Source organism: Pholcus phalangioides, unplaced genomic scaffold (genome assembly GCF_987345545.1).
Source record: "Pholcus phalangioides strain wild (caught in Gottingen) unplaced genomic scaffold, Ppha-v1.0 ptg000016l_1, whole genome shotgun sequence".
In the NCBI taxonomy this organism is placed as follows: domain Eukaryota; kingdom Metazoa; phylum Arthropoda; class Arachnida; order Araneae; family Pholcidae; genus Pholcus; species Pholcus phalangioides.
The window spans coordinates 11,051,868-11,077,731 of record NW_028301609.1 but is presented as its reverse complement, the minus strand read 5'-3'; the positions used below and the strand labels follow the sequence as shown (position 1 = coordinate 11,077,731).

Genomic DNA, 25,864 nt, shown 5'->3' with positions numbered 1-25,864 from the left:
AAATGGAGCACAATTAAGGAATGAAAGATTTCCCTTTTCGGCAATTTCAATGTCCACAAGATTTAAGCCTTTACAGTTGTTTCCTTTGTGACATAATTAGTCAAAGATGTAGCTGGTTTCACTGCATCAAAATTCTTTACAGTTGGCTTGCACTCGCGTAAGCACTAGAACCGAGAAGCTACGCAATCGGGGGTTGTTCACTGAACTCTGATTTGGCGTGCTTGGCATAGTTCTGGATAACTTATCTGCCCATGTTGCGAGTTTTGCCGCAAAGCTGCCACCATGCTTTATACGGGTCATTTTTGACTGCTTCGATCCAATCAGCCTACTGACGATCTGCTCAGACAAGTTTTCTTACACCATATTGTTTTCAAATAAAAATACCCACGTGGAAAATCAAAACATACCCGTGCGTCATCTGTCGTTCCTAACTGGTCAACTTACGAAATTATCGCAACTGCGCTTCGTACCTATGGCTTTCTACGATGCGTAGTTATGATGTTTCTGGGGAAGCGCTAGAAAAAGTTACGATAAAGTCGTAGCAATACGCTTTTCCAAGCGGACTTACGAAATTCTCGTTCCTCCTTGGCAGTATCTAACGGTTTTTGCGATACTTTGCAATATTTTACGGATTATCAATATGTACGATGTTATCGGAATTCCCTTTTTCATCCCGACGGATTTTTTTTTTTCCTCATTATTATTTTTTATCAATATTTTTTCCCGATCAGACGACAATCGTGACGATTTTCTAGGTCGTTGTTTGAAATTTCCAGGTTTTAAAGCAAAAATGGGCCAATTTCCCTGACTTTTTTTAGTAAAAATTTTTTTCCCTGACTTTTCCAGGTTTTCCCGGTTTTCCCTGACCCGTACGAACCCTGTGATCAAGGTGGTCCAGCCCTCAACCGAGAGGCCTCCTGGCACTAATCGAAACGATCCGGTTCTCAACCGAGACCCCTTCACGGATACTTGCAGGGAAAAGCTACGTCGAAGTGACTAACAACATCGGATGTCCGATCAGCATAAAAGTTTGACTGTTGATGATCATCAATTAGTGAGCCAGTATCTTTCTGTTAATGTCAAATAGAGGGCTCCACGTTATACTAATCTATTGTTAAAATTGACTAACTTTATAATTGAATTTAATAAATAATATTTCATGCGAAATTTTATTTGCAATCATTTTCCACTTGTCGTTTGCCACCTTATTACTGGATATTTCGAACCGGGCAAGCAACTCCCATAAGAGACGTTGCAATTAAAACACGAACACTGGAAGGGAGAAAAGAAAAGTCAAGATGAGCCATTATTTACAAATTACGACTCCCAGAGCAGTTTTTTCACAAGAATTTTAACACAACTTAGATGTACGAAGGTAAAAAGCTCCACAGAGTAAACCAGAAGTGGCAATTACAATCTGCAGAGATCAAAACAACCAAAATCTGAAGCAATGGCTAAGATGTAGCATGGTCTACATAAAAGCGGCCCAACTGATTGATGAATAGTGATCACAATTTGCATCTCGACACCCCACCCCCACGGAGAGGTAGCTGGCTGTAAATTGTCTTAAGACAGTGGTTCTCAAACTTTTGTCAGTGTTATCGTAACGTTATAGACTGTATCTGGACAACAATGAAATTGTGTCAAACATGAAAATATATCATTTTGACCTGTTGAACACAATATCGCCATGCGAAAAGTTTTATTGGCTCTTTATAAAAAAGTAATTATTTTATCATGAAAGGATGAAAAAGAAAAAAACTGTAGAAACTTACTTCAGAAATCTTTTTCGGGGAACCCTGGATGATCAACAGCCTCTTTGGAATGTTGAAATATGCATTTGTCAGTTTGAAAGTTTTGATCATCCTGAACAGATCTGGACCGAAATTCTTATACATAACTTTCACGAAACCGTGTGGAATTTTGCTGTCACACAAGTCATACACTTTAGTTTTCAACAACATAGAGTTTTCTGATATACAAGTTATCTCTTCCTGAGCGTTAGTGCATGCCTTCGGGGATCCGTAAATAGATATAGTTCTCCTAATCTTGCTGACATAGATGGCTGTCTTGGTCATGCGCTCAATTGAATCAAAAGAAACTTTCTCTGCTTTACTGAACAGTGACGACCACTTTTTATCCCCTGCACAGGCGATGTGAACACCGTTCATAATGTCTGATATCTTGGTTCGAACCTGCGTCAAGTCTTTGATGTTTAGCGACCTGAAGGAGACAATGACATAGTCTCTACCTTTGAAAGTGATTTTGTGATCTGTGCAAATTTTTTTCTCCTTCATTTTAGAGAACTGGTTCACAAGTTCCTTTTCACAAACTTGAAAGATACGTTTTCGAAAATGCAAATTGCAACTGAAACTGGCCTGCAGGTTGACTTCAAACTCCCCAATTCTGGAATTACCCTTGAGTTCTTTCATGGCTTTTTCACCAGCATCAAAGTCCGAAAAATATATCATACCGTGCCAAAACCCATCACCAGGTTCTATCTTATCCATCTCAATGACTATACTATCAAGATTGATGTACGGTTCGAACAAAGATTGCAGTTTTTTTTTCGCCAATGCCATATCAATGTTAGAAACGCTGGTTCTCGAATCCCTCATTACCATTACACTTTTCACTCGCAAGCGAGCCGGCATGTGACCTTTCAGGGTTTCCAGAATACTTTGCTCTTCGGCAGATGCCGGTAGATCCCTCATGCAAAGCATGGTACTATGTTGGGTTATTGGCTCGACAACTACTGCCTTATTGCCCACATAGAAAGGATGGAGTTTCAACCAGTACGATGCTTGGACACAATCCCCTGCGTCAGAGAAATCTATGTATCCATCTCCTTTGCACGGCAACCGCCGCCATGAGAACTTGACCTTGAAAAGCGGCTTCTCACTATTCATTATCTCAGAAAGATGGACTTTCGCGGTACACAAATACTGTTGATTGTTTTCCAAATCCTGCAGCGCTCTCTCGGCGTAATCTAGTTTTTCATAAGAAACTGACACAGAGTTGACGAATCTTTTCTTCAAGAGTTCTTCATGTGATATGTCACCTTCGACAGAATACGCACCATACCGATCCAGCATCCTCAGCACCTTATGCGTGTCAACATTTTTTTTGTCTTTACTTTCTACAATGATTTCACGACTTTCTCCTGGAAGAATGACATCCCCAACGACCCCCCCACAGCTTAGAAGGAACTTGAATGGTGCGGAATCGGCAGAGCACAGCATTTCTTCTTTGGATAAAATTTCTTGGCCTTCTTTTATTGCCCTGCTTATTATAGGCTCTGCCATTTTGAAATATTGCTGTTCCATGTGCAAAACAATTTCCCCTCTTTGGATATTGACCTCGATATGAAATGTGTTTGCTTTAATCTGCGTCTCGATCTGCTTTTCGATATTTTTTATGCTGGATCCATCTTTTCCAAGTATGTATCTCACGAGGATGGTTTCACCAATAGGTCTTATAACTTTCGGAATGACTTGAAAGCGCTTCAGCACATCCAGCTGAAACTCAAACTTCCCATTCTGATATGCTGTATTTATGATACTCTCTTCGATGGGGGCCACGTTCAACAGAAATGAGCGGGATGTCTTTAGAATTGTCCCATATATGAGGAACATTGGTGACTTGCTACTCAACTGACACAAGGCGGAAGATGGGTGGATAAAATAATTGTCGTCAAGGTAAGGGGAAAAATATCCAGCTCTTTCATGGCCCGAGAAAATGACGAAATTCTCGGACAGGCATTCCAGCAACAACGGTTTGAACCTAGATTGGAATAATTGTGAAGGCTTTTCCAGATTACCTTCAAATTTTTTCCCTTTCAATTCCTTACGCACAATGTCACTGATTTCCTCGACCACATTGTTAGTGGTACGCATAGATTTGGCGTTGATGCAGTTACCATGGCACCAACGATTTTTTGCATCTCCATAACATTTCCAATCAAAAAAAATTCCCATGAAGGTGTGGAAATCTCCTTGTTCATCATGGAATTTTTTCATTTTATTGTCCGCTTCATGCTTATTTTCTTCTGTCCGGAACTGGACACGTCCCGACAAAGTTGCCAATGCTGCGATTACCATGCACTCGTAACCTATGCCCTCATCGATCCCTCGTAAGACCAATTTAGACCACTGAGGTTCAAGTGGTAACTTTGCCATTTCTTTTCCACTCACAGTGAGTATGCCATTTTTTAAAGCACCCAAGTGCTCCAAAGAATACAGAGCGCTTCTTAAGCTGTCCTCGGGTGGCGAATCTACAAAATCAAATTCCAATGGATCAAGGCCAAATTCCAACAGTTTCAAAGCTGCCTTCTGTAAGCTGGAACACAATATCTCGGGTTTTTGACTTTGTTCCATGTCGTTAAAGTTTTTTTCACTGTACATTCGATGGCAGACACCCGGTTGAGTCCTTCCAGCCCTACCTTTGCGTTGTTCTGCAGAGCTACGATTGATGTATGACATAACGAGAGCACTACGTTTTTTCTCAAAGTCATATTGTTTCTGTTTGACTAGACCACTATCAACAACATATTTTACATCGGGTATGGTCACAGAAGTTTCAGCAGAGTTCGTTGAGAAAATAATTTTGCGGAAACCTTTCTCAGAGAGAACAAAAGCTAATTTCTGTTCATCTGGGTCTTGGCGACCGTGGAAGCAGAGAACTATCGGCTCATATTTCTGATGCTTGTTCTTGTTGGTCATTCTCTTGAACTCCTCTGCTGCGAATTCGGTTTCTGCCGGAGAAGTCAAAAACACAAGTATGCCCCCTTCTTCTTCGACTGAATGTATGTCGAAAGCGCGATTCACGCAATCTATGACATGATCAGTTGACCCGATCACGTGGGATTCTTTACTCCACACAACCTCCACAGGAAACACTCGACCAGGTATTTTAAGAACGCAAGTCTTGGGCAAACCAAAATACCTCAAGAAAACACTAGGGTCAATTGTAGCTGACGTGATGATTACCTTCAGATCTTTCCTCTTTTTTATGCATTTTTTCAGGAAACCCAACAGAAGGTCAGTGAAGAGAGAACGCTCGTGGGCTTCGTCAACTATCACACAAGATATGCCATCGAGAGTTCTGGAAATCTTGAAGTGCTTCAGCAGAGCATAGTCGGTCATGTATGCCAGCTTTGTTGACTTGCCAGTTTTAGAGCGCACACCAGTTTCATAGCCGACAACCTCTCCCGCTCCGCAACCCATTTGAGAACAGATGAAATCACACAAGCTTATCGCAGCAATCTTTCTTGGTTGCGAGCACACTATCATGCCCTTTTTCGCATAACCTGCTTGCAAAAGATACTGAACGAGCTGGGTGCTCTTTCCAGACCCAGTTTCTGCCACGATGACAGAGACTTGGTTATTCTTCACGAGTCTCAAGATCTCGTGTTTTCTGCTGTATATCGGTAGACGTCCAAGCAAACAATTACATTCCCGGCTGAACTCTATGTTTGAATTTTTGATGACAGCATCTTCATCTGTGGCCTTCAATGTACTGATCAGCTCGTTCTTATAGTCCGTAAACACTTTTTCCATTGCATGTAACGCCTGACTCTTGTCTTCAAGTACTTCCAAACACAATGGGTCGGGAGAGATTTTCATCCTCTCTTCCACAAGTCTAGCACGTATTTTTTCTACTTCTTCCCTGTGGTCACAGAGAGCCTTTTTGTACTCCTGGAAGATTGACAACATGCAGCGATTAACAGAACTCAAATCAATGTTTGACGAATTCCTTTCGGATATCACATTGTCAACTTCATAGACATGAGGAAGACTGGGTCGGTTCTTCTGGTCCTTCTCTATGTTCTCTTGCAGTGTGCATCGTGCTTGTTTTGCCATTCCCATTTTCATGAAATAAAGTTCCAGCATCCCCCGCTCTTCCCCGCACTCCATCAGGAACTCATTCAAGTTCAGAACAGATTTGAAATACTGGTTCCAGTACACACGATCCGAAACTCTACTGCTGACCACCACTTTCAGTCTTTGTAGATAATCTGTTTCTGTTTCTGAACTGTCGCTATTTCTAAAACTTCTTTGTCTGCTCAAACTACCTTTCTTCGTTCTTTTTTCTGAAGACTGTTTGGATCGGCTTACTTTGTTAGCTGGAACCTTTAATCTTTCATGAATGCCACTTTCCTCACTTCTTGAGTCATTAAAAGTGGATTTTCTATCTCTGTGATCCCGAATACTTGAGGAAGATGAGGAGGAGGAATAACTTCTTCTGTGGCTGTAGTTGAAATCGTGGTCTTCATTCTGGCCACCATTAGATCGTTTCTGTTGGTCACAAGTCCTGACTCTACCCTCGTTTTGCCTTTGATCTAGCACATTTCTTTGATCACCAGATTCGGCTTTCATGTTGATTTGCCTTTGACCTGGAACATTTTTTTGATTAGCAGATCTGGCTTTCCTGTCAATTACAGAAAGGAGGCCCTCAAATTTCGGATCTTTGTATGCAGAGGGTATACTAGCACCAGATTCACTGAGAGTATGATGTTTTCTCATCTGATCATCTTCTTTCAAACTTTCTCCACCTCCAAGAGAGCTATTTTTAGAAGAATGTTTTGACGGCACATACATAGTGGTAGGATCACTTTTTCTAGATTTTTCATTTGCAAAAGTTTGCAAGTGATTTGACTTTGACCTATTTTCTGATAAGGCAATTCTATTTCCATATCGTGTTCCGCTCTCATTTTGTCTGCTATACGGTGAAAATGATGAGGACGAATCAGAAACCCGGACATCGTTTGATTTCATTTCCTTTTTGTTTATTTCATTATGATTTTCATTAGTTCTCAACTGATTTGTTATCTGCTGCTGCTTCAATCTTGATAATTTTTTGTACTCTTTCATTGTGGTCAAACTACTTATCTCATCACGTTTTTCTTCCAGCATGGAATAATCATCAAGCTTTTGGTTTTTTTCCCCCTTTTTGTGTTTGACTGGTCTTGCAGCATTTGCTTCCGACGCTGAAAAATGCTGCCTTGAACTGATATCCTCAGTTGGATCATCATACCGATCGTTTTCAGAAGACTGGTGGTTTTTTATATTCCTATCACCCTCTCTCTGTTTGACACCTTCTGTAATTTTGGCAGAGTTATCTTCAGGGACGTTTGCATCGTTCTTACTTTTGAATATCTCATCGATGTCTATACGTTTTTCAATATCTGATATATTACCCGCTGCTATCTCTCTCTTGATGTCCGCCACTGCTTCCCTCAACTGTTTCTGGAAACGGGGAGGCAACTTCTCATAAGACGAGTAGAAAAGTCCTTCGCCTTTTTGATGGCAATCTTGCTTGGTCCAGTTTTGAAATTCAAAATTTTTAACAATATCCAAAAGGTTTTCCGGACAGTTCATGTTCTTCAACATGTCATGCCATGATGCAGCGGGTGGAAGTTTTTTTTGTGAGAATGATGATGGTGGCGGAGGCTGATGTGAATGTTGCGATGATGGTGGCAGAAGCTGATGTGAATGTTGTGATGCTGGCATGTTCCTCCCGTGAAATGAGTTTACACAATCATTATGATGGTTTCTCTGTTGATAACTTTTTGGCTGGTGTTCTGGTGAGACATCTCTGTCGGCTGCAGTCTTTGTGGGATGTTTTTTTGGTGGTATGTACATTCTTCCCCTTGGATTCTTGTTCTAAGTGAGAAGAAAAAAAAGTTAAATACATTATATATAATATAATTATCTCAAAATAAAGTCCTAATGGCATCAGTACTCAAAAGACAGTCGCCTGTGCTCAGTCTAGGGAACTTCATGCATCGGTTTCTATCAGAAAGGCTTTTCCTCTATCGGCTAAGAAATGGAAAAATTCTTAGCTCAGTAAAACACTATTTTAAATTTGTTTCAAAACATAAAAAAGACACAAAGGTGCAGTTATCAGAGAGAATTTTCATAAAGCTGCAGAACTAAAGGGCCACTAGAGGTCAGTCTAGAAATTCTATTAGTTCTTTGTCAATACAACTAAAATTATCCAAACAAAGTGTTTAAATTTTTTTATTATACAGTTGAGCCCACTTATAATGAAATCGGATACCATAAAGCATCATTTATAACAAACTTTTGCTCTTCCCAGAGAACCTGCATTACCAAAATAATGTTAAAAGCATCACTTATAGTGGATTATCATGTTTATGGATATCAAATACAAAATATACAAATATCGAGAACAAAATTTTTCAACAAGAAAATGGATTTTCTATACAAAGTTCCATAAAACCATTTCTCTTTCGGAAACAAAAACTAAAAAAAATGTGGAGTACTACTTTACTACAGGAATGAACTGGATAAATCAACAAATCCCAGGTGCGAGGTCAACATGGCACCTGAAATTTCTGTGTTTAATAATTTGGGGTCAAGATAACACAAGTTTTATGGAATTCACATTAGAGAACATGGAAGGAAGGTCGCTATGTCATGGAAAAGTTTATAGAAATATTATTCTATGTATGCAAACCAGGGGCGGCCCGTGAAAAAGGCACGAAGGTGCACATGCCCCCGATCCTTAATTTAATTTTTCAAATATAATACAAATACAATGCCACAACAGCCAAAATGCCCAACAAAATGGCTGAGAAAAGATGCCCATAAAAATTTGGATGTCATATATTTCAAAAATACAGCAACCCAATTAAAAATGCAATCAACAAAAATTATAAACAATATATACACATGATAAAATATTATACAATGCCCATAAAGAATACTTATGGTTGTCTTATTCTAAGTATGGATAGAGCTTCTCGATTTACCCCAACATGTTTATCGTATTTTTTTCAAAATGTGAATTGTGTTACAATTTACTACCTCCGGGAGTAAGCTGTTCCATTTATCAACAACCCTATTAGAAAAACATTCCCTGCAACATCATAACCTTGCATTGTCCCTCACCAATCGATACTGGTGTAAATGAAAAAATCAAATGTATTTGATACTAACTTAATGCCATTGAATTTATTTATTTACAAATGAATTAAATAAATTAAAAAAGAACTTTTTGGAAGGCACTGATTTAAAAAAAAATGTTCCATACAGTACAGCAGGGTTTAAGCTACAGTCACATTTTTTAAAGAAAATAGTAGAATGCAAAAAAAGTAGCAGCCACTTTCGCAAAAATGCGTACAGGAGGTAAGCAACGAGTAGACATCCAACCATTAATCATTAAAATAGCATTGTAGCATTTTGCTAAAGCTTTTCCCCCATTTTCACTTTTTTATTTATTTATTTATTTATACAATATTGTTGGCCCTTGGGCCTATACAAGAGGATGCGATTGAGAATGACAAAGATATTGTTTGATGTTGGATAAAAAACTAGTGATAGAGGGAGATTCAACAATAGAGCTTGGGAGTTTGTTCCATTCACCAATGGTATGAGGAAAGAAGCTGTATTTAAAGCAGTCAGTGGAAGCAAAAATAGGTTTTATTTTAAGGGAATGGTCGAGTCTTCTAGAGATGTAGGATGGTTTGGCTAAGATACCAGAAGTATCCATGTTGAACTGACCATGGAAAATTTTATAAAGCAATGTTAATCGAGAAATGATACAAAGAGTAGAGAGAGGGAGGAGATGAAGTTCATTTTTAAGTTCGGATACAGAAATGAAAGATGACCAGCAGTCGTGAACAAATCGGGCGGATTTATTTTGAATTGATTCAAGTTTGTCTATATTATTGGAGGTGTAAGGGTCCCAGATTTCAGCGGCGTAGGAGAGGACGGGGGATATATAAGTTTGGTAACAGAGAAGTCTGATATCCCGAGTAGAGTGTTTAAGATTGCGGCGGAGGAAGAAAAGTTTGTTAAGACACTTCTGGTAAATGTAGTCGATGTGTTTGTTCCAACGTAGGTCGGCTGAAATAATGACACCAAGGTATTTGATATGTGAAACTTGGGATAACGGTAAATGATTGATGGAATAGGAGTATTCAAGAGGAAGAAGTTTACGGGTAACTTTCATGTGAACCGTTTTTGAGATATTCATTGGCATTTGCCATAGGGAACACCAGTCGGCGATGGAAGCCAGGTTATGTTGGAGAAGTTCTTGATCAGATTGATGGTGAATGATACGGTAAATTACACAGTCATCAGCAAAAAGTCTAGTGGTGCAGTTGAGGGATTGAGGAAGGTCATTGATATAAATTAGGAAAAGTAACGGGGAGAGGACCGATCCTTGAGGGGTCCCAGACTTTACGGAGGCGGATGATGAGTTATGATCATTAAAATGAACAAACTGTTTACGGTGTTTTAGGAAAGCCTCCACCCAATTAAGTAATTGAACGTTAAGGCCAAAACGGGAGAGTTTGAGGAGAAGTTTATCGTGGGGAACTTTATCAAAGGCTTTAGAGAAATCTAGGAATACGATATCAGTTTGTAGGTTTTTATCAATGGCTTCAGAGAGGTCGTGGATGAAGAGGGCCAGTTGAGAGGTAGTAGAGAGATTGTCTAAAGCCGTGTTGGTTGGGGAAAAAGAAGCTGATGGAGTCTAAGTGGATACAGATTTCTTTTGCTACAATATGCTCGAAGATTTTACAGCAGGAGGAAGTGATTGCTATTGGCCTGAAGTTAAGGGGATTGGAAAGTGAACCCGTTTTGTGGATAGGAATAATTTTATTGATTTTCCAGTCGTTCGGGAGGGTAGCAGAATTTAGTGAAACATTGAACAGGATTAAAAGATAGTTGGCGACTTCATCAGCACAGAATTTAAGAATAGAATTTGGGATGTCGTCAGGACCAACAGAATGGGGTTTCAGTTTTTTCAAAAGTTTTAGGATACCTTGTTTGGAGAAGGATATAGGGGGTGAGTTGTGGATAGAATCAAAAAAAGAGTATTGGGGAGGAGAGGGGTCTATTGAGAAAACCGAGCAGAAAGCTAAATTGAATTCGGTAGCCATCTCTGAAGGAGAAAATGTATATTTATTTGAACTTCTCAGGGAAGTGGGACCAACAGATTTAGGTCTAAGATAACTCCAGAATTTTGTTGGATTGGTTTTTAAGTAATGGGGTAGAGAATGAGAGAGGTATCTGGACTTTTGGACGGAAATGAGGTTTCTGAGGTCTCGGGTGGAGGCTGAAATTATGGATTTGAGTGAATTGGATTTGTTAGTTTTATATTTGAAGGCGATTCGGCGGATTTTCCTCTTTAAATGAATAATATCTCTGGTGATCCACGGATTAAAAAACGACTTAGAAGAAACATTTTTAATTGGAACTGTAGTTAAGCATTTGTCTATAATACATTTAAAAGAGGTCCAGAGGGTGTGGATATTGTTAGAAGAGGATATGGATAAGAAATCATTGAAGTGAGAGCGAAAAATATTTTGCATAAGTGGATAATTTGCCCTGTTGAAATTACGTTTAGGGGCGAGTTTGTAGGATGGGATAGAGTGGCGGAGGGAAAAGTTAATGACTGGGATATTATGGTCGGAGCAACCCTCAAAGATGGAGGTGGAAAGGACTGAAATTCGATTGGAGGTAGCAATGAGATCTAAGGTAGAGCTGGAGTAGAGGGTAGTTCTTGTGGGTTCAAAAATGGATTGGACCAAGTTAAATTTAAGGAAGATATCTAGGACTTTGTTATTAATTCCGTGATTGCCGGACAGGGATTCCATATTTTTCCAGTCAATGCCGGGAAGATTCCAGTCTCCGGAGATAAGAATAGAATGTGTGTTATAAAATTTTTCAAGAATAATTTCCAGTTGTTCAAAAAGGTGGAAATCAGGAGAGGGAGGGAAATAGACAGAAAAGATGGCAAGTGGGGGACAGTTGGGTTGAAGCCATTCGGCTCCAACAATTTCAAGTTCGGAATCTAATAGAATTTCAGTTAAAGGGATAGATTTTTTGAAAATAAGTAAGACCACCCCCCCCCCCCCCGAGAGTTTCTATCCTTTCGAAAAGCATTGTAATCGGGTGGCAAAATTTCGGAATTAGAGATTGTATTATTTAGCCATGACTCTGTAACACCAAGAAAATGGGGATTATGGATGAGTAAGAATGATTCTAGAAAATCAGTTTTATTTTTCAGGCTGCGAGTGTTAATAGTTCCCAACTGGAAGGTATTTTTTAATTTGGAGGTTGTGTAGACGGAAGGGTTGCTCGGGGGGAGTAGCCTAAAGGGGGTACCGAGGAAATATGGGAGGAGAGGGAGGGGTTCGAAGCAGCATGAGCGGGGAAGATGGGGCGGATTTTTACGAAAGGAATCTTTTATCCAGCTTAAAACCCTGCAGTACAGGTCATATGGTCAAGGTTCACCGGAGCCTTCCATGGAGGAGAGCTCTACTATTCTTTCCCATTGAGCTATACAGAAACTTCGATCATAGCTCAGTGTTCTTTCCCCTTTAGGCACTTCCCATTCTGCGGCGATATGATACAGGAGAAAGAAGATTGTTAACACGGGTTATTACACTTGTTTTGACCACGCTAAAAAATGTGTTGCAGATACTGATAAATGCAGATACTTTCAAATTTTTCTTGAAAATTATGGGTCGTACAGGTACAGTTCTTTGGGCATTTTTTTAAGTAGTTGAAGTGAGGAATCTGGCTGTGTGCAGAGTTTAGGCAGTCTTGATGGGACACCCTGTATATATATATATATATATATTTATACATTAAAAATGTCTAACAGTTTGATGTAATATTTATAACAATGGTCTTTAAACTAGAGATGGGACAAATATTCGGTTACGCTATTAGTATTCAGCCCTTTCATCAAATACTCAGTTCAGTATTTGGCCAAATATTTGTGGTCATCAAAATGATTTTTAAAAATCATATTTTTTTTTTTGCATAAATTACAAATTTACTGATTACATTTTATTATGGAGTATATCGCCTCCGTGAAAGAGGTTATTATGTCAGAGTAAATTTCTAGCAAAGGGAAAATACGAAACTGAAAATAGAATCCTACTGCAATAAGGTGAAAGTGGGCATGAATTACACTTCTCTAACTGAAGAATTTTTCCAGACATGATACAGTGATACCTCAGCTTACAAATTTTTCAGATAAAAACAATTTTTTCTCAATGTTTCCCCCTTGACCTAAAAACTAGAAAATTTCTGACTTTTCCTGACCATAACTTCCGAAGAAAGAATAAAAATATTTGGAACATTAAGATTTTCTAAGTTTTTCTTTCCAGTCACTTTCCCGACTTTGATAAAAAATTTTACCTTTTCTAAGACCATTTTTCATTTCCCTGACTTTCCAGGGGTCACTGGGAACCGTTTCAATCACAGCAAAAGTATGGCACTTGAACACACAAATACAGCATATGCCTGTTATAGCAAGAGCTCACAATCACGATGAAAATTGTCATCATTAGAGACTTTTTGTTACAAGCAAATGTATTTTTATTTTATTTTTTTGTTTTCAGGTTGTACAGAAAAGGTCTGGTTATAATGAGAATCTCACTATAGAATATTATTTGTAAGTGATTGTCAAACAACTAAAGATACAAAAAATAGGGCCTATCTGATTACAGCAAGTTGAAAACTTAGGAAGAATTCTCAATTATGTACAAAAAATTTCTCAAAAAAATATCAGTTTTTCCTTTTCTCCCTCCAAGAATTAAACACGATGACTCTTACCCTAGTTCATGCTCCACAATTCTAACAAAAAATAGGCACAGAAATAGAAAAGTGAAACTTTTAAATCACCCATCCTATTTTTGGGCTTCCTCACCATACGCATGGGATATGTGACGATTTTATTTGATTTTTGTCTTTCCCAGTGACTAAGAGACCACGTAAACAGAACCTACAGTTAAACGTCGTTCTAAACTACTGAAAAAATTGTGTTAAAAGTTTTTCTTAGATCAGTAGAAAAATGTTGACGAGTCCATGAAGCCAAGTCCTGAGTCCATGAAGCCAATTGAGACCTTGTAACTTTTTACTTTGAGAACTTGAAAGTTGGTTGACTAAATTGCTTTGATGACACAAAATTCAATGCAAAAATGTCAGAATCAACAGCTGTGAGACCAAAAAATCAAAATGACACAAGTTCTGTTCATTTGCTAATATTACAATAGAATGATCTGAAAAAGGTTTTAATGCAGATAAATCACCAATTTTATAACCTAAGCAAAAAAAAATGGATGTTCGCTCATAACGAGAAGTCTGTTACAACACCAATTTGCCTCATGATTGGGAATCTTTCCGTGAATAATGGACTTTTACTATACATTGTTAAAAATGATTGCTTTATCTGCATTAAAACGTCTTTTTGATCATTTCATCCACAAGTGAGCAGAACTCTGGTTGTGAAACTGATTGTTGGCGATTCTCTTAGCAATTTTCCTTAGAATTTCATACTATAAAGTGATTCAGCCAACCAATAAAAATTCTCAGATATCACATCACTGCTAACTTCAATGGCTATACAGATTCATTAACACATTTCCCCTAATCACAAGTTTTTAGCAGGATTTGTTCAGCTGTTTGGAAATGACTTCATACTTCAAGTTCTGGTCAAACACACTCTGACAGTCACTTGGAGAGACGAAGTCTATGGTGCGTGTATAGTGAAAAACAAAAATAGACTAGGTGCGAAATGATATTTTTCTGTGACTAGTCTTTATTAATTAAAAGTACCTCAGACTAATGTTTACAAGAAGCATACATGATAAGTATGTGGTTAAACCCAGTTCAATCTTTGAAAAATAGAAAAAAAAACTGGCTTCTCTAATTTTTTTTGACGATATAGCAGAAGCTTTCCAATTTTCAACTCGTTATAACTGGATATTTTTTTGTATTTTCAATATTATGTCTTTGACAATCACTCGTTATAGTAAGATTCTCATCACATGACGTTTACTGTACAGCACAAGCATTTATATAATAAAAACCACTATCAATAGATTACTTACACACTGTAAAGAAATTTTGATGCTTCTAAATTTTTTTAACTTAATAAACTTTATTCAAATTATTCCTTCAAACATAATTGAACATAGTCCCCCCCCCTCAGATGTTTCAAATATTTCTTAAATGGAGCAAATCTCGTGAAAAAGCGAAGTTTACAAGAGTCCATATGCAAAACTTTTTCCTGCTTGGCTGCACTGTCTTTTTTTGCAACTGGTCTAAATCATAGTTATCAAACTCTCCCCCCCCCCCCCCCCGTCGAGCTGAGGTTTATGTTTCGAAAGTCAAATAACAGCTAGCACCCGAAAGTCAAATAACAGCTAGCACCAGAAAGTTTAATACCTGCCACTCACGTTAGTGTGAAGTGTCAAAAACAAAAAATGATCGGTCACTTAATAACACAAATAACTTCAACATCATGGATGGTAACACATGACACATATATTTAAGCATAATAAATCTCATTTAAAGCAGTTTTTTTTTTTTTCCAAATCCCGTAGCCTCTCCACCAGCATTCTATGGAGTAAAGGAAAACATTTAACACTAAATACAGCTGCTGAATTACATTTTACTACATTCAAGCCCGAATTTTCTATCATCTCCAAGCAATTTTGATCTCCCAGTAAAAAAAAAGTCATTAGTTAGTAGAGTGTGTTTCATGTCCATACTACATTAATGAAAAACACAGCCTCTCTTCACGATTCATTAATGAATAATTGAAACTTAGCTGCCATGAATAGCTGGTTAGAAGTTTCTTCATCTTCTTTCAGCTTCTCTATAACGTGGCACATAAATCTGTCAGCAGAGTTGGCGGTAGACACTCTTCGACAATGATTAGACAATTCATCAGGTTATTTATAGTTTGTTTCATAGAATGTTTTTATGAGCAATTTTTCAAATACATAAAAAGTTCAGAATTTTTCATCGCATAATTTTAATACTTGGCATTTCTGAGGGCAAACTGAAAAAAAAATCGGATAAACCAGAAATAGAAATGTTGATGCGAAACAAATACACAAAAATATCTTCCACATGCACAAACTTTTTAACAAAATATAAATTTCATACACAGAACCAAACACATATTTATAGTCGAACCCTGATTGATCGCCTGATTATTTGTTTTAAAACATTTTTGATAGGCCTACTACAGTGCATGTCACTTAATGTGATCACATAGGGGTTCATGATAATAATAAGCAACTGATAAATACATCCGAGAGAAAAATCTTGGTAGTAAAAGCACGATGACCATATGCCCTGTTTGGTTGAACAGGATGAATGGCAACAGGAAAAATTTGTTTTTCCTTCCCACATAATAAGTTTCAGAATGTTAAATCAGCTTTTTAACCCCTTTTGTTCTAAAACGGGATTTTTTCCCCTTTACGAGCTAAAATCCTTTTTATTAATTAAAAAATTGTGAAGAGTTACAAAGGAAACTGTCTAATGTGCATGACGAGCTGTGATACTTTCATAATGTATGGTACGTTCTAGATTCCCCTTATGAAAGTCTTCCAGCCAAGGAACAGTGGATGTGGTCAGTTGAAATAAACTGAAGAAGGAATACTGTTGTTCCACCTTACACCAGGGCTTGACAAATTGAAAAAATAAATATCAGAAAAATTTCTTGAGCGCAAAAAACTTTTCCCGAGAAAAAAAACAGCGTAAAATGATTTTTCCCCTCCTGAATCTTAAGGAATTTAGAACCCCCTTTTCATGCTGGTAGACACACTAGTAGAACTTGGTTAATTCAAACTTTTACGAACTCTGCTTGAGCTTTCTGTTCAATTTAATATTCAAATTTTTCGTTTAATTCGAACTCTTTTTGAATTTTTTGGATAATTCAAAGTTGGAAGGAAAAAATATCATGATTTTTGTATGAGCGAATTTAGTTTGAAAACATTCTACAAGAAACCCACACTTTGATTTTCCAGATCAATTTGTTGGACAACAAATTTTTAGAGAATAATAACAGTTTTAAACAATTCAGTTTTTTCCTCTATACTTTTTTGATAATTTAATGCCCATTTTAACGCTGGAATATACAGCTGAGACTGTAACACCTAATACTGATTATGCTTTTCAACCTATAGATCAAGACGCAACATTTAAAATCTGAATCTTTTTTCATCATTATGAGTACCAAAAGTACCAGAAAATAAAAATTGCAATATGTTAGTGAAAGTGTATTTCCTCGATAGCATGAGAATGGTAATGGCAAAATTTGGGAAACAGTTTTATAATGGATAATCATGAACTGTTTCCGTAAATCAGGCTTTGAACATGGTCAAGAAACTCTGAATCCATGCCGATTCCAGAACAGTGGAATAATGTGGCAGCTAAGATCAATTGTTTATAATATTATAAATCATTAGAACTTGGGAAAGTTTCATAATTAATAACTATTAAAAGGTGATGGCAATGAGGAGATGCAAGTTACATTTAAAAACATGAACAAATATTCATTTACACACACACGCAACATCTATCATGACACACAATCACAAGAAAAAATGTCCAAATCTCTGACAATCCGTTGCCAGGTTACAAACTTTGCAAGGTTAAAAATACTACAACGTGAAAAGTGGCATCACAGGGCATCATCTATGATTTGGCCGCTACATTACTATCCTATTGATAATTATTATCCCACTGGTAACTACTATCCTATGTAAATGTTGATGATTAAGTTACAATTTGTAGTCATTCGAACTTTTTTCAGTGAGTTCAGACTTCGAATTAACCAAGTTTGACTCTTTACATATTTAGAAAACTTTGTGTTATCCTCAGATTCTAATTCAGCAATAAGATATTAAAAAAATGATACACGTGCCTGAAATTTCCAGTCACCATGCCAACCTGGGATCTGTCAAGCCCTGCCTTACCCATTCCTTCACTATAGGAAAGCCATTGCAAAAGAAGTACTATACACGGGCCTAAATGGATCATGACAAACTATTATGCTTAATCATGGTAATTATGGGATTGTAGAGTACAAAAAAATTTCTCAATCAGTGAGCCTACTAATCTTCAACAGTCTTGCGAGTTGATAAGGATAACTTATGGGGGGGGGGGGAAATGAGTCTAGTTTTACTATAGCTCTAAAATATGGGAAGAATTTTATTTCAATGCAAACAAAAATTGATAACATAAACCAAAGTCTCGATAACTAGGCTGTAAACAAATTTTTTCCCCATGTTATAATATAGGCCTGTTCCGCACTTAGCCAAAGTGATATCAATACCAGAATGATAACAGTATCCATGATTCTAATAAGCTGTGTCACTGTATTATGAGTTTGGGTGTATCAGGGCCATAGCGTGCATTCTCGGGACCAAGGACAGACATTTTCCTTGGTGCCCCTCTTGAAAGGGTTATTATTATGCAAAACAAGTGTAAAGTTTTCTGGGGACACTATTTGGCTCGGGGTCCCGGTTGCCCCAGTCTAGTTATGGCCCTGGGTGTATGTAAAACCGCGGTTGAACCATCTGAAATCCCAAAATAGAAGATTTTTTTAAACAGAAAATTTCTGGCACTATATCTGGGTTCGACTATACTTTAAGGTGATCAGGAACTCAAAATAAACATTTGAAAAAACTTGGTCGTTCACACTTAATAAATTACTACAATTGCACCTCGATTATCGGAGGGTGATTTAACCAGCTAACAGATTGGTCATGATACAGCGAAACTGAGAGAACTCGCAGCAAAAATTTTCTTTTCCTGAAGTTTTTTGCCAGGCAACATTCCCTCGAAAACCTTTTCCCCCTTTTGTGTATGGGGATAATTTTCCCATTTGCAAAATGTAGCGAGATAATACCATTTATGAAAATGGCGCTTTTATCAGGGGTGTACAATCTTTTGCTTGAGCAAAAACCAAACACACATAATATCCTTTCTACATAAGGGCTCAGGAATGAAAATTTAACAGCATTCCAGACCGAATACGGGATCGGACCTAGAACTGCCTGGGTTCTAAACACTGAAAAAGTATAATGACTAATACGATAGAACTATAAAATGTACAACCTGAGCAAAGACGAGGAGGTATTCCAATTAAAAAAATAATATTCCGACAAAGAAAAATATAAGATAATATACTGCCAGCGAAATGTGGAAAAATAGAACAAAAATAAACTTAGATAATTTAAATACAATACCGTGCAGCAACAAAAGACTTTTTGTAATCAGTGGCCCCCCCCCCTTGAGTGCTTTCACCTTAAGATGCTTGCACAAAACACACTGCTTGCAGCACATTGGAAAAGAAATGCCAAACCTACAAGCAAAAGGTAATAGTCGACAAAAAAGCTGCCAAAACAGGGAAATAACTATCCAGAAAGAAAAAAGTGCTGTCTACCGAGAAAATCAGCAAAGAATGAAAAGGATTATACCAGAGGTTCTCAAACTTTTTCAAACCGCAGCGCCCCTTCTACCTATTGAATGCTTATGTGCGAGCTCTCCAGAAAGCTGTTTAATAAAGAATTTTTGCAAAAAGCCTTTGTCAGGATCACCGCCCCCCATGGCGTCTTGACAGAGGTTAGAGGCGCACAGTTTGAGAAGCCCTGGATTACACTATATAGCTGTCATGTCAAACAATTTGCCCCACCCCTAAGAAATAAAAATAATTACTGATACAATTCAGTAAGCAAAGTACTAGCCAAGAGAGCAGGGTTCTCTCCCCCGCCCCCCATTCCTGATAGTGTACCTTGGCGATTTGGCTCCATCAAATACTTCCATTGTCAACCAGAATGTTTTCAAGACAAGTTATTACTCTTATCATTTTACCGGCATTTCCAGCTCTCATTGTCACAGTTGTCTTGCATTATAACTTGTTATTACAACGTATCCATGGCTCGGTAAATTTCACATTTTTTCATATAAATACTCAATTACATTGGGCGAGTTTACTAGCTACTCGCTGCTACCAAAGTCGTTATGTGTAATAGCATTATCACGTAAACTCGCCAATCACTCTGCTAAAGCGAGAAAAGTTGAAGGGTAGGCTTAATTTTCTCACTACTTGCCGCCATTTTTGTTATCTTTTGGGTGCAATATATGGGTGTGGCTACTTTTTTCTTCTTTCTTTGGCTCGCAACAAAACAGAAAGACAACAATATACAAAAAGAAAAAGCAAAAGAGTTGCTCGCTCATCTAATGAGCGATTTTACTTTATATCCCTGTGTAATTGAAATTTGCTGCACTAGTTGAAACCAGTTCACTTGCCGCAAAATAGCTAATAAACTCGCCCAATGTAATTGAGTGTTAATATAAATATTTTTCATGCATTATTCTCAAATCTGACGAGAAAATGAATGGTTAGAATCTTGGCACAATCAGAAATCACCATTAGATGCCGACCTCCTTTATAGAATCTTAATCACAAAACACATAGCTTGCAGCATATAGGGAAGGAAATGGCAAACCTACAAACCGAAGGAAAATCACGAACATCCTAGAAAGGAAATTGCCAAAGAAGGGAGGGATTATACTACAGCTGCCACAAAACAACTATAGTATAATCCCAATTGGTGATTTTTTTCCCCTTTTGGTAAGTAAAAACACTCAAAAGCATGATGAGAAAACACTAATAGTGAAATGGGGGTCTGTTTTTTAACAAGAAAGACACTCAAAAGCATATCGCTACAAAGGAATAATACTGACTGTTAAAATGAAAAAAATGATGAAAACAAATGCAAAAACAATAACAAAAAAAATTTTTTGGAGTAAATAAGGGATCAGGATTAAAAAACATGCTAGACCCCCCTTGTGGCTTGCAGTTCCATCTCATGAAGAAATATAAGTGGGTGATCGAAGAAGTGAGTGCGTATAATATGTCTGATATATTTTCAGTGCTTCCATTTATGTTTCAGAAGTGTAATAATTGTACTATTATAGGCCTGTCTCTCTCTCTGTGGCCAGACTCTCTCCGAGACCGTTCATCCCTTTGGAAAAGAGCGCAAACTATCCCAAGATGGTCTCTCTAGGCAGTCAGCGGTCACGTCTGTCTGTCTGTCTCTCGCCACTTTTCAACAGGGAGAACAGCTTGTATTTGCACCTTGAAGTTGGGAACTGCAAAAAACAAACTTCAGTGTCCACCACCTGTGAGGTTCGAACCTAGGTCCTCATGATCCGAGTGTCACTATGAACACTCAACCATGACAGCAGCTAGAAAATATCCAACAGAAGAAAATGGCCAATCATTGATCAGGAAGAAAAGCGCCAAGATAGAAAGGAAATCCCCAAAAAATTTGCTAAAAAAAAAAAGGGATTATACGATAACTGTTAAGAAGTGATTATTGATACAGCTATTCTATAAGCGTCTTTCACCACAGATAATCGAGATTCTACTGTAATAAACATTTACAAAACACAATCAATATCATATATTTTGACACGATCACAATCAACGATTCCTCGGTCCATTGCACACTCTTCTCTCAATGTCTCGGAGGAGAATAAAGAGGCTTGGGAAGTTTTTTTTTAAAAGGTCTTCCATCATCGATGAACGCACACACATCTACTAAAATAAATCATTCAATTCATTAATCATTAAAATTATAAAAAAAAACCACTGAAAATGAAATGACTTTTCAAGGTTAGTTTCAATGCGTGGAAAAAACACATTTGAAATAAAGACACCATTTATAATGATAGAGTATAATTGCACAACATTATGCAACATGGCAGCAATTTATATATAGCAAATATTTAAATTTACGAAGTATATAAAGAAAAATCTATTACTTGGCGACTCATTTTTGTTTACGAAGCCCTTTTTATAAGCACACATACAAAAACTTGAATTTCTCTTGAAATGAGAGAACTCAAGGAGCAACAATTAAACAATGACTAAAAAATGTGATGAGTGGGAAAAAAGGTGTTTATATGTACATTATCACGCGGGCGTCTTACTATTTTCAGCATGTTGCTCACGCGTGATTCCACCTTTACACCCACGAATGTGTGAAATCAACCCACGAAAAATGTTTCGAAACTTCATGTTGAAAATATGATTTTGAGCTTTTAAAAAAATTATATTGAAGAAACTATAACAGCAAAACTTTTAAATTTCGTCTCTTTTATCAATATGATTCAGTACCATGTAGCGTCATCTAGTAGCAAATAATAAAAATGTTTTAGTGAGGACTGATTTTGCGTTTTTGATTGTTGAAAATATAATTCCCCTTTAGCTGAGGGAGAATAGTCGGGAGAGAAAAATATATACTTCTCTCTCTCTCTCTCACTGCGGGAGCAAAAAAAAAAAAAAAAAACTTTCCTTCTAGTTTTCGTTCGTGAACGATAGATGGCAAACTCAACCGAAGACGTTGCAAATCCAATAAAATAACAAAAAAGGGGAGTGATACAAACACAAAATTTTGGTTCGAACCCATAATCAACAACACGCTAGTGCAAGCATCTTCAACCTGTTGCTCGCAAGCATCACGGTGCTCCCCTGAAGCGCTCATAGTCAAGGCCGTAGTGGGGGGGGGGGGGCACTTAGGGGGTCTAGTTCACCCCCCCTCGAAATGTGAGAAAAAGAGGAAAAAGATTATCAAATTTATTATTGTATCACTTTGGTCCACCCCCGAAATGAAAGTGGCCCCCCCCACGAACAAAATTTCTGGCTACGGGCCTGCTCAGAGTGCTTAATGTCGTCTCAGATTTCGTTCTCGCGAGCAATTGATTGAAACCAATTGAACACCCTGTACAAATTGCATTCGAGGATTAAGTTCGCCATGATTTAAGACATACGTATGTCAAACTTGCCGCAAATGTGCTCCTTTAGATGGTGAGTGCTGGCAGAGGTGGAACTAGAGGGAAGTAGGCGGATCTGGTTCCCCCGTTGTTAGTAGTGCCAGAATGCGTGCTTGCGTATCTGACAAAGTATGTAGTTGCGGCCCTGTGCACTAAACTAAACGAACCGAGCAAGACTAGGCTCTGTTGCACCAGCGGTATAAGATGGTGGTCGTGCTGGAAAAACTATAGCTAACAGACGAGAGAAATAAGCGAGGGAACAGGACGAGATGAAAGAAGAAAACTAGAAAGAGAGAAAATAATAATAAAAAATAATAGGAAAAATAATAATAATAAACAATAAGGAAATAATAATAATGAATAATAACAAAATAATAATAAATTAATAAATAAATAATAAGAAAATGGTAATGTAGGGCTAGCTGTGGGCTCTTGGCCTGATTTTTGCGCAGCAAGTGGGATTTTAGCCTCTTTTTCCTTTTCCTGTGTTGTATGAGCGGATCATGGGCTCTCGGCCTCTTTTGCTGTTATATTGTGTGGGCTTGTTGCCTCTTTTATTGGACTTACTGGAGCACACCGCGTCTTTTCTTCCCTGTGGTCCATGAAAAAATGAATTTTTTATTTTCGAATCCCTATTGTGAGGAAAAGTTGCCTGATTTAATAATAAGAAAAACGTCGTGAAAAATTTTAAAATCGGTTGATATCTTCTGGTCGCGCATCGCGCAGAACAAACTTTCGCGTGTCGATCGTGGAATTTTAAGTAATTTAAAAAAATCCAAGAAATATGTTCAGTATCATCGATTTCCATAAACTTCAGGTACGATGCGCAACCGGAAGATATCAACCGATTTTAATATTTTTTACGTAGTTTTTCTTATTATTAAAGGAGGCAAATTTTCCGCACTATAGGGATTCGAAAATAAAAAATTCATTTTTTTTCGACTCACCCTACTACTTATGCTGATCATTTGTGGATGATAGGAATGTTTCGACAGTTAATTGCTCATTTTTTCCTTTTTATCGCCTTTTTTTAAGGAGCTCTTGAGCATTTATTCTTCCGCGTGGCGGATTTATTTTTTATAAAAAAAAATTACAGAATATACTGCACTTCTTTTCTTTTCCCGCTTCTCTTTTTAATATATCAATAAGGTAACCAGTTTTTAAGATTTCTGGACGATGCTTCAAATATAGATCGTCTAAATTAGTTTCTATAAGCCTGTACGTGAAAGGATTAAACCAATCTTTCCCCCCCCCCCCCAGGAATTAATTCGGAAGGGGGATTGACACTTCACTCATAGTTAGAAAATTGGAAGGCAGATGGCAGCACTACACATAAGGGGGCCATTCAAGTATTACGTCAGCATCGATGGGGGGTTTCCGATTTGCTGACTTTCGATGACGGGGGGGGGGGGTTGGATAATGCTTACGTCCTCAACCACCCTTTATGACAATATGAAATATTTTTAATGGCATCTTACTTGGTGCGCCAAAAACGAGAAAAACCTTTCGATAGATTGTGGGCGTTTGAAGTAACATCCCCCCCCCCCATTGATAAGTGCCCTACACAAGCCACTTTAGTGATCTTTAAATGTTTCGCGGATCCAAGTGATCTGGAAATGTGTCCGGGGCGCTTAAGTGCTCTGGAACTGTGCCACGCATCACTCAAATGATCCGTAATTATATACCGCGGATCACTTAAGTAATCTGAGAATGTGCCAAGGGTAACTTGAATGATGTAGAACCGCACTGGGGGCCACTTAAGTGCTTTAAAACAACGTCACATGTCACTCAAGGGATCTTTAAATGTGTCACAGATCGCTTAAGTGTCCAGGGCCGTCATTTCAACTTTTTCCGGGGGGGGGGGGGGCAAAGCACATGTACTCAATGTATGTATATATATATATATTTGTATATATCTACTTTTGGCCTTTGGCGGCCAACCCTCCAATTCTCTTCACAACATAACAACATATCTTGTTTATTTCGTCTCACTTCATCAGCGTGCTATGGAAAGGAACGTGTGAAAGCACCAGCTTACAGAAGAAGCGAATTTTACAATAATAAAGCGACAAAAAACAAATGAGATTCATCAAGTACCCCCAGAAAACTTCCCCATGGGGCTCCCCAGATTCAATTCGCAGAATTTTAGTGGGGCTCCCAGACTGGATATATCTCGGGCTACCGATGTGTTGCAAATTTTACAATGTTAAACAACAAAAATCAATGAGATACATCCAGGGGCCCCCGAATTAGAACCTGTCAACATTTCCATGGGGCCCTGATCTGGAAGCTTGTTGGACACCCCCTGTGAGGAGCCACAATTTTTTTTTCATTTTTATCAATTTTACAACGAATAAAATCCAGGGCCCCACATCCAGTAGCGGAGACACAATACGCAGATTTTAGTGGGGAATCCAGACTGGATTTATCTCGGTCTTCCGCTGTTGCAAATTGTATAATGTTAAACAACAAAAAAGAATGAGATTCATCCAGGGCCCCCAAAATGAAACCTGTAAACATGAGGCCTCCGACTTGGAAGCTTGTCGGTCATCACCCGCTGCGAGTGCCATGAAAAATTTTGATTTGTATTCGTTTCACCAACGATTAAAATCCAGGGCCCGGGACACCAATTCGCATACTTTTAGTGGGACCCCCCACACTGGCTTTATCTAGGGCTTCCGCTGTTGCACATTCTACAACAGAAAAGAATGAGATTCATCCAGGGCCCCCACAATGAAACCTGTAAACATGGTGCCCCCGACTTGGAAGCTTGTCGGTCATCACCCGCTGCGAGTTCCATGAAAATTTTTCATTTGTATTCATTTTACCAACGAATAAAATCTAGGCCCACCCACGCACCTACCCGTGACCGAATTCGCAAATTTTATGGGGCCCCAGGCTGGATATATTTTGGGCTTCCACTATCGCAAAATTTTCAACGTTAAAGCAGCAAGAAAACAATGAGATCCATCAAGGGCCCTTGGAAATGAAAACTTTTAACTACCCCATGAAGGTATACGTGCAATCCCCCCGGGTACCCCGACCCTCTGTGTTGGAAGCACTGGTGTTATATGTATATTGTACATATACATACCTCTTGGCATGGCCCCCCACAATGGCAGCGCTACTACTACTACTAAACCCAGACATACACCTCGTCCATATTCCTTTGCGGAACCTCTAACGAATTTGTTCATGCGGGAATGTGCGTGTACGTGTAGTGAAACCTGGTGTGA

At 38.1% G+C, this 25,864-nt stretch overlaps 1 protein-coding gene across 1 annotated transcript in view; it reads right to left on the bottom strand.

Moving 5' to 3' along the window:
* The window catches only part of LOC149075038 (uncharacterized), an 89,370-nt gene extending 67,578 nt beyond the window's left edge, over window positions 1-21,792 (bottom strand). The window contains exons 1-2 of the mRNA XM_089246053.1: window positions 21,618-21,792; window positions 1,776-7,664 (exon numbers count right to left, since the gene is read on the bottom strand). Of these exons, the coding sequence (XP_089102179.1) occupies window positions 1,776-7,664; window positions 21,618-21,629 (5,901 nt within the window). The 5' untranslated portion in view covers window positions 21,630-21,792. The remainder of the gene's footprint in view (window positions 1-1,775; window positions 7,665-21,617) is intronic.
* Between the last annotated feature and the right edge of the window lie 4,072 nt (window positions 21,793-25,864).